At 35.2% G+C, this 14,806-nt stretch overlaps 1 protein-coding gene across 1 annotated transcript in view; it reads right to left on the reverse strand.

Annotated features, from left to right (window-relative positions):
• The window catches only part of CNTLN (centlein), a 192,699-nt gene that overhangs the window by 60,239 nt on the left and 117,654 nt on the right, over positions 1 to 14,806 (reverse strand). The window contains 6 exon segments of the mRNA XM_058825890.1: positions 256 to 280; positions 283 to 353; positions 2,949 to 3,408; positions 3,411 to 3,465; positions 6,358 to 6,449; positions 12,301 to 12,350. Coding sequence (XP_058681873.1) covers positions 256 to 280; positions 283 to 353; positions 2,949 to 3,408; positions 3,411 to 3,465; positions 6,358 to 6,449; positions 12,301 to 12,350 — 753 coding nt within the window.

A 14,806-nucleotide genomic window follows, 5' to 3' on the forward strand; every position in this document is an offset into this window, starting at 1 on the left:
GATGCCTGGCATCTGGCCAGGGTCAATCCACAACAGCACACTTACTGTTCAGAAAATATTCTAAAATATAATGAATCCACCCACTGAATATCTGGAAGCAGACTTTCACTTCTATATTGAGAGTCAAATTAAGAGCAGACAGCAGGGCTAATATTAAACTCCAAAACTCCACCCAAGAAAACAAAACAAATTCTATTATATACCTTTTTATTATATTGCTCATTTTGGGCTTCTAAATGAACCACATTTCAGGGCTTTTTTTCTTCTTGTTTACTTCTGTAAGTGGATCAATATTTTGCACTGTCTTCATAATCACTGTTTACAAACTTTTGGAAGTTGGTATTTCAGAGTCACTAAAGCGGCACATGCAGGAAAACAAACAACAAACAAACAAACAAACACCCCCCCCCATAATCAAGCTAAATATTAAATGTTCCAGAGTCAGTGCATAAGCATATAAACTCATGCAAGGAATAAAAGAAACTAATGTAAAATGCAAACAGTAAGTTGACTTACTCAACACATTTTACCAATACAAGAAAGCAAAAAATCTACCTCTGAAATGATGTTGTTTAAGTTCTACTCTTTCAAATGCAATCTCACTCTACAATGTAGAGAGGCCTGAGACTTCAGATGCTTCTTAAAAGACAACTTTTGTCACAATCCACAGAAGTGAAATAAATGAAAAAATACTGGATTGTACTTCTAGTTTGTGAATAGCTCATAAACTATAAAATATACTTTATTTTCACATTTTATAACAAGTAAATACACAATACTTAATTACATTTTGTTTCAATTGAACTTTATTTGTAGTGCTGACTGAGACAAACTCAGAAATCACACTTCAGGGAAAGCTTTATTCAGCACCCCTTTAGCATGCTCTTAAATTGTGTAAACCTGTTAATCTCTACAATGAGATTCCTGCAGAGAAACTGGACCTGAAACTTTAAATCTGCTTACAATTTTTCCTTAGAATTGCACTCAATGTGCTCCCAATTTCCAGTTTTTCACTGCCTTATTCCACATTATCATTTGCTTTCTTATATTCAGGGAAGTTTATTTTAAAACATGAAGTCTTGGATATATCCTCTTCTGTAACATCAGTGGCTATTTATCATCATTTGTGTGAGCAGATTTGTGAAAGAATCCCTTGACAGAAGACTATTTTGATTTGTTAGTTTTTAAAACAAGGTTTTTAAAACAGCATAACTGAATTCAAATTAAGTTACACCATCAAGAAAATCAATGGTTTAGAGATACAGTTTACTTAACCAGAGAAAAGGCCTCAAACTGACAAGAAGAGTTCACATGAGAACATGTTTATACTTTTCAAAATCTGTCCTAACATATTCCTATGTCTTACTGACTGATGAGAACAGAAATCAGTGCAATTTGATTAAAGGGGCTTTTGTAGAGCCATGGAGATATTTCTCACTACATACTCATTTCCCCCACCTGCTTTAAGGAATGCTCTATTTAGAAAATGGAAGTCTTGCATTTAGAAACTCAGAACCATCTACTAGTGATAAAGAATGGTATTTATTAATAAGCAGAAGAGGAAACTAAATGAAGATACTTCCATAATTTGTTGAGAATGACACCTTGAAACTTCACTTTCAAAAATGTTCACTGTACTATGACAAGAATTCCCTAACCAAATATTTTTACAATTATTAAAAGCAGTATTTATGGGTAGCCACAAGAGAAGCTATGCAATTACTTTTCATTTCAAACTTAAAATGAAATGACAGTGTTCTTGCTCAATTTTTTTCATGAAGAGTACAACTTAGCAAATTAAATACTCACTAATTACAACATGCATATGTGCATTCCATATGTGCAAACATGCATGTTTTCCAGTAAAATCAGATCTGCAGTATTTAATTATACATAATACCAAAAAGCTTTACATTAATGATAACGACTGACAAATTACAGGGTTCTTTTTTTTTTTTTGTCCTTCAGGATACCGTGCTCAGGAACCCCCTATTTTGAATGGACAGAAGTAGTAACAAAGCTTAATTTGCCACTACTGATTTGCTCCAAATGACGCATGGAGTCAGTATAAAGCCTATGAAGACAATTCCATTATCTTTACTCTTTTTCCATGTTTCCTGTATTTTGGATACATACAGGCTTGAGAAATTTATTTGCTTGTCTCTTAGAAGAAAGTAGTGAAAGACAAGGTTTGATGACCATTTACATAGTGGCTAACTGCTGCCACCTCAAGTATATGGGGACATAATAAGGAGAAGCAAAAATTCTCATTGTTTATATGGCGCTTGCCAGTGGAATTTTCTGAGAGCCTTTTGATTCATGACTGGGATTGTATGTGGTAACCGTCACCTTTAAAGAACTGATTTTTAACCATCATTCAATTAAAGTTAGTACAATGACTGCATAAAACATACATGAAATAATTAGTGTGGATGGTTCTTAATTTAAAGGATGTTAAACAGCTTGTAGACATCTGCTAGCAAGCTGAAATGGGTCATTCAAAATTTATCTAACTAAATTAAGGGGAAAAAATGTTTCTCCTCCCGGGTCGGCATGTCACAAGATAACTAAACCGACTTACTAGGCTTGCCTGGGAATCCTTAGCTGTCAGTGGTGAATATGCAAAAGGCCAGCAAATTAAATCAACCTGCCAAACTGTCAATTTCAAGCCTCATGACTGCATGAAAATAGCATCACTGGAAGAAATCAAGCATTGCCTTCTTTTGGGTTTCCTGGCACCTATTCAAATACTCATGCAGTTGTGGCTAATTTCGCATGCAAATTTCAGTCAATAAGCTCAGAACAAGACCTCCCAAGATATTTCAAAGGATCTGACAGTATTTTTTTTGAATACCAAATCAACAGTAGTTGAAATTCAATCTTCATTTGCTAGTGCTTTACATATGCACAGTGTCCCCTCTACAGGGCTAAGTTAATGAGAGCCGTACCTGCTTTCACTCACATCCTCCCAGCTGTCCTTACTGAAGTTCTCAAATACATTACTCATAACCTTGATGGACTGTTTGAGAAAAGCTCCATGATGTCCCAAAGAGCTCTTTTTCTTGGCTGCTTTTAATTTAACCTTGGTGCCTGTTATCTTGCAATTACATTGCCCAGAGATTGCCACTGCTTTGGCTTTATCCGGCAAACACTTCTGCTCCTGCACTTGACTCAGCAAATCTTCACTTTCATTTCTCAACTTGTTAGCTTCTGTCACTTGCCTCTTCAAAGAGGCTGCTTCTTTTCCCTTCTCATCAATTACTAACTGAAATTCTGCTTTTTCTTTTTTTACTTCACAAATCCTCTTAAGTAGTGTTTCCAGCTCTCTTTTTCTTGTGTCTGCATCTTCCTTTTCCACTTTTAAAGATTCTTTCAAATAATTGTTTTCATTCAGTAAGTCTTCATTTACTTCTGTCTCTTTAATTCCCCTTCAATAGCTTTGAATCTTCTTTCTAGTCCTTGTACCTGAAAAAAACAATTTTAGCATTCACAATATTTCAGCCTGTCTTGAAAAATCCCAAGCTATGTTTTCAGATATTTTCATTATATGACAATAGTATCACAAGAAGAGCAAGGACAAAAGCTATCTGTAGTCCTCGATCTAAAATTAATTTTAGTATAGTGCAGATGAAAACATTTTAGCTGCAATAATACAGCTGTTGAACAAAGGGCAGATGGTAAAAGAACTTAAAATTCCAGCCAAAATGACACAGAAGTTTTAAGTATGCCGTGTTAATGAATCTTCCTGATGCATCTTGAGCTCATTACATATTTGGTTATACATACTAATTGAATTAAAAAAAACATTTTCAGAAGGAATACTACTTCGAAATATGGACTATTTTGCCCTACCTATCTGAAGCAACAAGTTCTTTCAAGTGTCATAAATACAGAAATATTAATTTTATCTTTCAAAAAACCCCAAACAAATTCTAGCAAGAGATACCAGAAACACAGCATCTAAAAATATGAAAGCTAGAATGTTTTCCTTTCACAGAAAGAGAAAATCTATTGTGTTTCAATTAAGAGATTAATTCTACAAGTTTCTCACATAAATTTTGGAGAAGCATTCTACCTATGTTTTGCTTCTAAAGTCCTTAGAGGTTTATGGATTTGAAGTCCATTAATAATAAACTGATTCTCTGTGATGTTCTGGAATATCCACATAAACAACAATTTCCAGAAATAAGGGGTAATTTTAATTTTAGCAGCTACTAAAATTTAGTCTATTAGACATCCCAGAAGCCTGAAAAGGGCATCAGAACAAGTTCTGTGCTCAGTAACCACTTGCTCCAGTACTTGGAGGAATATTTTGGCTTGGTTTTGTACAGGCTCAGCCCCCACTCTTTCACTACGGGAAGTGTCAGGAGTTCTGGGTTTCTCCATACATTGCTAGGAAAGACTATTTTTCCAGGAGCTATGTGCATGGCTAACTTGAGCTCCCAACCTTGTAAAATACTGGCCAGTTCCCACACTTTGCAGCAATATAAAATGTCAAAACTACCTTTGATGCTGAAAATACTGAAACCATACTATTTCTGTAAGTTTCTGCTTACAGATTTTTACAACCACATTTTGCCAATGCTTTTAAATTATTCTAAAATTTATGAAATGTTTTACAAAGTGGGTACTACAGATATGAATCAGATAAATGAGAGCTCTTGATGTACAGGGAAAATCAGAACAAGAGCTGATCAAACGTCATATGCATTTGTGAATTGGATACTTAATTTTTGAGTTTGATAGGAAATCTTTAATATGAAGAGACAACATATTATGGCTACATAAAGTTATTGGGTAAAATTAGAAATCAAAGGATTTTGTTTTTTTCAAATGCTTTAGTGAAACAAAGGGTTACGATTAAAATCACAAGTTGCACATTCCACCCCAACAACAATGTGTTAGACCAATATCGTTCTTCAATCACCTTCCTAAACTGAGATTCCACTACTGGTTTTCAGTTCTTTAAAGCAACCTTTTGCACTCAGTAGCACTTAAAGTCATGTATGACAGCTGGAAGGAAATAAACAATGAATAGCTTCTACACCTATCCCTAAGGTACCATCATAACTCTGTATATCCATAGAGATAAAAATTATGTAGTACCTGGCAAACAAAATTATAGTTCTGAAATATAGATGATAAGCAAGCATAAACTGTGACATTTCACATGGTAGCATTCATATTATTTCAATTACTCACTCTACCTTAAGATAAATGAATGTGAGCACTTCCTATTCTGTGTGTTATTATTTTAACATGATGTTTGTCATTCAGTAATAACGAGATGACAGCCTTCATTGCCTGACCATATGGCAAGTGTTACAAGTATATGCAATCACATCATCTGCTGTAAATTACCATACTTCCTACAAGTTAATTCACAGATAAAAAATAAATAGACATACCTGAACTGACATTCAAAGTTATAGATTTGTGTTTATTCAATTTAAGCATGCTTTTAAAGATTTATAAGTAATTAAACAAATAGTTTTGCAAAATGACAAACAAAAGGCATGATACTGTTTGAATGATGCCTTTTCTTTGCAAGCAAACAAAACATATGGTAAAATACAAGTGAGCCCTCTTAAGTGAACACCTGTTATCACACTAAACTACTTGTGTATATTACAAATATCAATACAATACCAACTAGTTAAGAACATCTCATTACTGTATGAGGCAAAACCTGTAGAATGTTAAGAAGTAAAGATAAAATACTTATCATTATTTGTTAAGCTAGGGAACACTACATGCTTATGGTACTGTCTTGTAAAAAGACTGGTAGACCCACACATAGGTAGAAAATATTGGCACATGAAACATTGTGCTAAAACTTAAATATAAAAAATGGTGGATTTATCACTATTATGCATCAATTCTATTCTGTAGAGGAGATCTATGGAGATTAACACTTGATATAATCTGACATTAAAAACCCAGCAAAAAAAAAAAAAGGTTCCCAAAGTTAAGAGGCAAAATGCTAAGTGTATGTTACTTATAATTTAGATAATCTGTTAGCTTTTAACATTATACCTCTAAACATTCCTTTCATTTTCTCTGACATCACGCATGTTTATCTTACATGACAAATTCACAGCTATTTCCCTAGAATTTATTTCTGAGCAAAATTCAGGAAGGCCACATTTTTAAATTAGGAAGGAAAATGATGGTTTAAATTCTTGAGTACTGACATACATACACACTTACATACAAACATACATATATACGTATGTATACATCTATATATATAGAAAAGATAGATAGATAGATAGATAGATAGATAGATAGATAGATAGATAGATAGATAGATTCTTATATTAAAATTTAGATATGTTTGTTTGCTTGGTATGTTACCTTCTGTAACATCTCGTGTGAAACTTCTCTCATATACCTCTTTGGAGTATTACCCTTGACCCCATTATCTTCACTAAGTTTAAAAAGTGGCTCTATCAGAAAATAAATAACACATCTTTATCATATAATAAATAAAATACATTATGACACCTAGTATTTCATTAAAACTATCTGCAGACAGTTTAAGGAAATATATTCTTTACTTCTGCTATTATTTATAATGTGGTCTATTTTCCTGACAAGCTTTTTGGTCAGTTTCTAAAGTGACCTCTCTTCAAAGTGTTCTGTCATATAATTATGAATCTCTCTAGAATCACAGTATGGTTTTTTTTCAGAGTACAAGCTTTTCAAAGGTACAATAGATCTGCAGGTTAAAGACACTGTACTTTCATTCCAAGTTTTATTCTTTTACAGACTATTCCCTCTATGCCTTAAAAGCAGAATTCATTGCCGTTTTATCTACACAGTCACTATCAGTTTTGTTCTCTAGGTCTTGTCCCCTGCTAGGAGGATCAGAGTGATTGGTGAACAAAGCAAACAGTAACTGTATTGGGATGGATGAAAACTTTAAACCCTGGTTTTGTTACGTTAAAGATCATGTACTTCACTAGATAAATCACACAAATCATTCAACTGAAATACTGTGAAATCACAACAATTAGAAATTGATACAGCTAATGACAGCCAACACAATTCTAAATATCACTGTCAGAGACAGCTATACACTTTAAATACTAAAAAATTCTAAGTTAAAAAATTAGTTAGACCTATTCATAAAAAAAATGTTTAGAAGTACCAATATGTATGGTCAATCAGAAGTCAAGAGCTTAGCATTCAAAAATTGCCCAGTGCTCACAGAAATAAGCAATTACACCACTCAGAAGGATTTCATTTTAGAATATGAAATATTGCTTTGCAGAAGAAAAAAATCCCAATACTCTAAAAGCACCACAATATTAGTATTTCTTTTTTGGTCCTCCTTTCCCCCAGATGAACTTAAAGAATTAATCTTAAGGGATAAATATCTGTGCTACATGGTGGAGGTCTGCTTTAGAAGCAACATTTCAAACTACAAGCAGGCACCACAGGTCACTTTAAAACTTTTGATTTATAAACAAAGCAAGTGTAGAAGAAAACAGTGTTACTCTCTGTAGATTCACAATCCTCTTGATATAAACAGTGACTAACAAGTTTGTTAGAGTGAATTAGACCTTTCTTTTGTCTTTGGAACATGTCATGGCCAATTAATACTTCTGTATTCATGAAATAAATGGAACACTATTCTAAAGATAATAAAAGCTGAAAAAGGTAAAACTATGCATCTGGGGAATATGTACCTTTACCTTGATATTAATATGTTAGTTCCCATGTTACTTCAGACTACAGTCCCCCAGCACAGTGGTACTGCATACATTTAGAACATTCTTTAAGTAACACACAAAGATAATACGAACATGCTTTTCATCTTTTTCTAAATATTCACTCATTTGAATGCCTGTTGTAGCTTTTATATCAGCATTTACTGTACTCCACTGAAAAGAAAAATTATTTCCTATAGTAAAAGAAACTGATCAAAGCACACAAGGTGTTATGTTTATTATGTGGATGTATTAAAATGCAATTTAAAACTCTATAAATAAACATATCATATGCAGATAATAAAGAATACTTTTGCAAAATGGATAGAAAAGACTATACATGTTCAGTATTATCAAAGAAGACACAAGCAACATAAATTGAAGTGTACTTTCAGAGGTCACTGAAACATAGCCCTTTCCATTGAGGAGAAAATATATGGCCCATTCAAGCTCTTTCTCCCCTCCTCCCTTCTAATTGTTATATAATTGTTCATAGGAATTGGTTAGGGAGGCAGTGAAATAGCATTGCCTGCAAGTGTCTGTCTAGGATAGCAGAAAGATACATCATATCAGTCTACTCAGCAAGACATGCTCTACCTGTCATACTTCTACATGAAAAAAATAACATCTTCTCCCTCAAGAAATAGACCCACAAGTCATAAACCCCACTATCTTCAGTCATCAAATTACCATGGTCTTACATAAGCACACTTACATCCCACTGAGAAAACATAGTTAACTGTCAGCTTTAGAATGTAAAACTTAATTCCTAATTAATAGTCACTAAATCTGATGATGAGTTAGTTCAACACTGCTGCCAAAATTGTACTTGAACTGTGAAACTATAGTTCACTATTAGTATTACAGAAAGCCTGCTTACACAAAGGAAAAAAGAAACCCTTAAAAAAAAAAAAACAACAACCTAAAACCACAGTAGAACACTGTGATAGTCACTTATAAAGAACCTATACGAAACATCAAAGGAATGACATTTTTGCCTGCTGTACACACCAGGTGAAGGACTTCCCTAACAGAAAGAAAGTGCCATGGTGCATAAAGCCACTATGTTACTGACTTCAGTGGTAGGCGCCCATGATACTGGGTGGAAATAAATTTCTGGTGGGAAACACCAGGGGGAAAACCAGAAGGGAATGCCCCTCCCATGTATATATACCAAGGACACTGTATATTCAGGAATCTCATAGTGAAAGAAGCCTTCAAACTGCCCCCTTGGAGAAAAAGCAGGCCAACAGTTCACTGCTTTTTAAGAAGGCATTTTCTGTTTTTCTGAGTAGGACTTGATGGATCCACTACCCTGCTTTTGGAGGAAACAGCATGACCAACCTGCCAACATATTGTTTACCTTCATAAACAAACAATGACATGAATGGCATGAACAGTGAATTTGGATTTGATGACTACTAGCAAATAATTGGACAACAGAATAAGAATGCAAAGATATTTGGAATGGCAGGAACAGTTTCCTTTTCCCTTGACCCAATTAATCTTTGACCAACAGGATTTGAAAAGCTATATGGAAGAACAACAAAACTATCCATTACTTCTTCCTGACAAACACAATTGATATCCAATAAAGACAGACAATTTTAACACAGGAAATCTCAGTCTCTTTTTACAGATTTTATCCCTTGATATTAGAATGCCTGATGAAAGCAGGTATCTATCTGCTGAGGCAAAAGTGAATTCCAAAATCATCGATAAACTGAGGAAAACTATGTCAGGTTTCCTTTTATAAAATAAAATATACTGAAATTATGAACAAAGTGTATTCAGACCATATCAAGTTTGGACTCCCAACAAATCACTGGTAACAGACATGAGGCTGTATTTTTATTTAGGAAGAAAGCATTTAACACTTTTTAAGGCAGAAGGTGTATGCACTTCCTGAGCACATGAGCAAGGATTTATAATACTACACTCATTTATGCTCAAAGATGGACATCCAGATTCAGCCATTGTGGTGCAACCTTCTAGAAAATCTCAAACAATACATGTGTCAAAACTGCAACTCCCTTTGATTTTCAAGGGGAACAATAAGGAAATTACTTTTTATAGACCTTATGAGCAACTATTTTTTCACACTTCAATTGGTAAAAGTTTGGAAACAGCTAAAATCACCTCAGTGTTCTGTGCTAACAGGAAAATTTTGCTTAATAAGTATCTTTAGATTTGAATCTTATCAGCCATTTCCTTTTCATTTAAATGATACCTATAACAATACAGACTGGAAAAGGTAAATAAAATTTGCCTAGAACACTTCACCAGTAGTTTAAACATTTTTCTCGCTGCCAACAAAAGAATAGCTAATCATCATACTAATTACCAAACCAGAAGTGTGCATCCACCCACAAACTTTTAAAAGACAATATGTTAACTTGAAAACATAATGAAAAAAGACGGAAGAAAATACAAATTGTTAAAGCACTAAACATTTCAAGAACAGGCATTTCTGGATATCTGACTGGTTTTTGGAAAAGTCTGGACATTGCTCACCAGGACCTTCTCACCACTGTTTATCTCTCCCCTTCTCTCTCTGCAAAGACTAACTTCATTGGAAAAAAACAAAGAAATGATTTTTAAAATCAGCATTTAAACCTTCAGTTCTGCAGCTATGAACATAGAACATAAGAAGTAGTACAAAAGAAAAAGGTAACTTTCAGTTTTCAGCAGCTTGATACTTCCACTTATTTTTAAAGACACAATTTTAAAATGAAGGAAAAAAATCTGTATTTTTTCATTCAAGTGGTCAACATTACCACAAAATAGAGAAAACAGCCACCAGAAAAAAACTGCAATAAAGATTGGTAAGACTTTATTGCTAAGAATGTGTAGAGGACTTCTGCAAGTCTCCTACGTACTTACTTTGCACAATAGTGTGCATGAAGAATTCACTGCAGATGCAATACCCTACTGGAGTGTAATTATGTACTCCTGAATATTTCTCCCAGACCATTCAGGAACAGCTAATAATACAAAAAATCAGAGGAGTGATGGAGAGGCAGTGGTAATATATTACCTATCTGACTGACAAAGACTCATCTTTACAGAACCATTAACTACTGTAAAGATTATAAAATATAAGACACTCATGATCAATTCTTGACCATTCACCATTTTGATTTACTTATAAATTCACATACTTTGTGAGACTAGAATTAAAACAGACATCTGAATAAGCATGAAATTTCTATATCACTATATTTCATAAATAGGTAGAATATATGCATTAGTTGCAAATACATTAGCATATATACTCATATAAATTGTCATTGATTTAATAGATGTGTAGACAACTAATAAGCAAACATACTTCAAATCAGGTGAATGGCCATATGATTACATAATACACATTCATGAAAAAGACAATCAGTCTTTGGAGGGAAAATAACTTTATATAAATAATTAGTATTCTGACAGACTACTGTACTGGGTTTCAGTGGCCAGGTTTTGGTAGTAGGAGGGCCTACAGGAGTGGCTTCTGTGAGAAGCTGCCAGAAGCTTCTTCCACGTCCAGCAGAGCCAATCCCTGGCACTGACCAAGGTTGGACCAATCAGAGTTGACAGTAACACAGTAACAGACCTAAGAAGGAAAAAAGTAATTGCACAGATGTACTTGTGGCCAGAGAAGAGCAGAGAGAGAACATGTGAGAGGAACAACTCTGCAGACACCAAGGTCAGTGCAGAAGGAGGAACAGGAGATGCTCCAGCAGGTGCTGGAGCTCAGATTCCCCTGCAGCCCGTGGTGCAGACCATGGTGAAGCAGCTGCAGCCCAGGAGGATCACAGGGATGCAGAGATCCACCTGAAGAGGAGACCCAGCCCAGAGCAAGGGAATTCCTGAGAGGAGGCTGTGACCCCGTGGGAGGCCTGTGCTGGAGCAGGCTCCAGGCAGGGACCTGCAGACCTGGGGAGAGAGGAGCCCACACCGGAGCAGATTTCCTGGTAGGACTTGTGATCCCACGGGGGACCCACGCTGGAGCAGCCTGTCCTTGAAGGACTGCACCCCATGCAAGAGTGACCCACCTGGCAGCAGTTTGTGGAGGATTGTTGCCATGGCATGGACTCACACTGGAGAAGTTCATGGAAAACTGTCTCCTGTGGAAGGGACCCCATGCTGGAGCAGGGGAAGGACTCCTCTCCCTGAGCAGTGGGAGAAACAGCATGTGATGAACTGACCCTACCCCCCATTCCCTGTCTCCATTTGCTGCTGGGGGGAAGGAGGTAGAGCTGGGAAAATAGGGAGGGATGAGAGGAAGGTGTTTTTAATATTAATTTGTACTTCTCAATTGATTTTTTAGTAATAAATGCAATTAATATCCTGAAGCTGAGTCTGTTTTGCCCATGACAGTGCTTGGTGAGTGATCTCTCTCTGTCCTTATCTCAATTCATGAACCATTCATTATATTTTCTCTCCCCTGTCCAACTGTGGAGGGAAGTGATAGAGAGGCTTTGGTACATACCTGGCATTCAGCCAGGCTCAACCCACTAAAACTACATTTACAGATATAAAATGCTATACCTTCCCTTTTTTTGCTGTAAGCATAATTCCTTGACTCTGAAGTTACTCACAAATTGGTGTATTTTCATCTGATAAAACTCTTCATCAAGATTCAGCCTATAAAAAAGGAAATAAAAACATAAGTACAATCACACAGATGCCACTAAAATAATTTTAAAAATTAAATGAAACCTATACCAATGTATTAGTGGAATAAAGTTGTCAACACCCAGGAATTAGTTCTAATTTGACAACACTTAGAATTACTTCAGAGATAAGGAGGCCTTTGTACAACAGCTTTTTAAAATGCGTAAATCATCTGAATTCCCAAAATTCAGACACAATGCTGATTGTAACATACACTAAGAAGTTTCAGCTCGTCTTTTTTAGGCAGGTAAATGTTTGAGATTAAAAGACCAGTAAGAGGTAGAATCCTTTTGAGAGGCAGATAAATACTCTGTCTCAGGGGAAACTTCCAGCCAAACTTGTGAAGATACATCTTATGATCCAACAACTATTCAAGAAACTTATTAACAGAACCATTCCTCCCATTTCCCAGCCCTGATGGACTGCTATATTACTACCATAGTTTAGTCTGTAATATAAACCAGCTAAGGTCTGCACAAATTGAATTCCTCTTTTTTCAATTAATAAAACTACATGCAAATAAAGTTGCCAGGATACCAATACTAAAGTTTCAAAGTCAAATTAGGAAATGCTAGAAAGACATTAACTTAAATTATTATTAAATTGTTTATTTATATTTGTTTTCTGACACATTCTCAATCTATATAGCTGTACACTATTTCAGCAATAAAACCCCCACCTGTTTCAGCCAAAGATCATACAGCACACAGAACAAAGTAATAGGCAGCTTTTGCTTAAAATATAAATTCATTTCATGCACAAATACACATTATTCTAGCTGTGTTGTGAAACTTTGACTGCTAATGCTCTCACTTATTTCAGTTGTACTCTGAACAGCAGCACCTGTTTCACAGGAAATTTATGCTTTACCCTACTTTGCCATCTGAAATAGGGCTCAAAAAAGATCTGGCCAAAATATTTGCTAACTTAAGGAAAGGACTTAAAAAAGTAAGTCTTTTGGTATGCACGGTATGTTAAAGCACGTTGTAAGTCAAATGCACCTCTGACTCAGCTGTAAAACATGAATTACGGAGAAAATTATAAATGGAAAGTTGAAGTAACTTACTTTGCATGACACATAAGAAATCCAGCTAATTTTGGGATCCCTGATCTGCGTTCACAGGTTGATTTTTTTTGCTGTTCTTTCATTCTCCAAAACTCAGTCATTATCAGTTTCTATTACACAGACTACAGTGGCTTTTGTCTCCACATTGTCTTAACTCTTCACAGCATGTTAGCTTTTTGCACTGAATGGCAAAATATTTCCTTGAAAATACATTGTTTATGTAATTAAAGACTGAAATCAATATGACATGCTTCCTGCTTGAATCTCTATCTTCTGAACAAGTTACTTTTCAACTTTAAAAACATTATCTTAATAAATACGTTTATGAACATATATACTGCCTCTGTAGACACTAGTTGACAAGCATGCAATAGTGATTGTACAAGATTTTTAAGTGTAAACTTCTGCAGGTATTTTTTTTTCTTTCAGCTGATGGAAGATGTGCAGAAGTAAACTAATTATATTAAATAAATTAAGTGGAAATTTATAGTCAGAATAACTGATGTGGCTCCAAATAAATTCATTTATCTATGAAATAATCTCCAACTGAAGTTAGCATATATCTATATCTGGAAAAAATTTTAGTCAAGTCCGAACCAAAAATTACAATGCGCAATGCAAGATTCAACCCATCCAAGTCAATGAGTGGTTTCTGTGAATGCTAGAAATGCTTAAATGGGTTAGCCCAGTGCAAAGTCCAACCATCAGTAGTACTATGTCTCCAACAGAGACAAAAGCAAATGCTACTCAAGAAAGAGTGGAAGCTGAACAGTTTCTGCAGCGTGATTCCAACTTTTCACCCTGGAAGTAGCACACAGGCACTACTGTTTATTTCTTCTGCTTTAACTGGTTCCCAGTTGCTAAAAGGACCTTTCTACTAATCCCACAGAAAAAGAAAAAAAAAAAAATTCTTTATAACTTTTCATGTGAAGGCTTGTTAGAGGCAACTGAAAAACTACAGATCAGGTTACTATTACCACACAGCTACTGTCACCTTTCTACAGTTCCAGCAGGTTAATGAAGCAGGATTTACAGGAGTCACATTAATGCTTCCCCAACAAAACTCTGTTGATTTATGCTTAGTGATATTTCTCTCTACAGTTTTTGTTGATTGTTTGGTTGTTTTTTGTTCGTTTTTTTTTTCACTTTCTCCCTTTCATCCTCTTTTTCCTAAAGACTGACTGTCATCCTCAAAGTATGGAAGCAGACAGGCTCACTGGTCTGCAGCTCCCTCTGGAGCCTATTCTGTAGATGGGAGTTACAGTGGCAACCTGCCAGTCCATTGGCACATTGGCTGTTAACAGTAGGGTTAGAGTAATTTCAGACTTCAGTTTCTTCACACCTCTGTGTGTGAAGAATA

Source organism: Poecile atricapillus, chromosome Z, assembly GCF_030490865.1.
Source record: "Poecile atricapillus isolate bPoeAtr1 chromosome Z, bPoeAtr1.hap1, whole genome shotgun sequence".
Classification (NCBI taxonomy): domain Eukaryota; kingdom Metazoa; phylum Chordata; class Aves; order Passeriformes; family Paridae; genus Poecile; species Poecile atricapillus.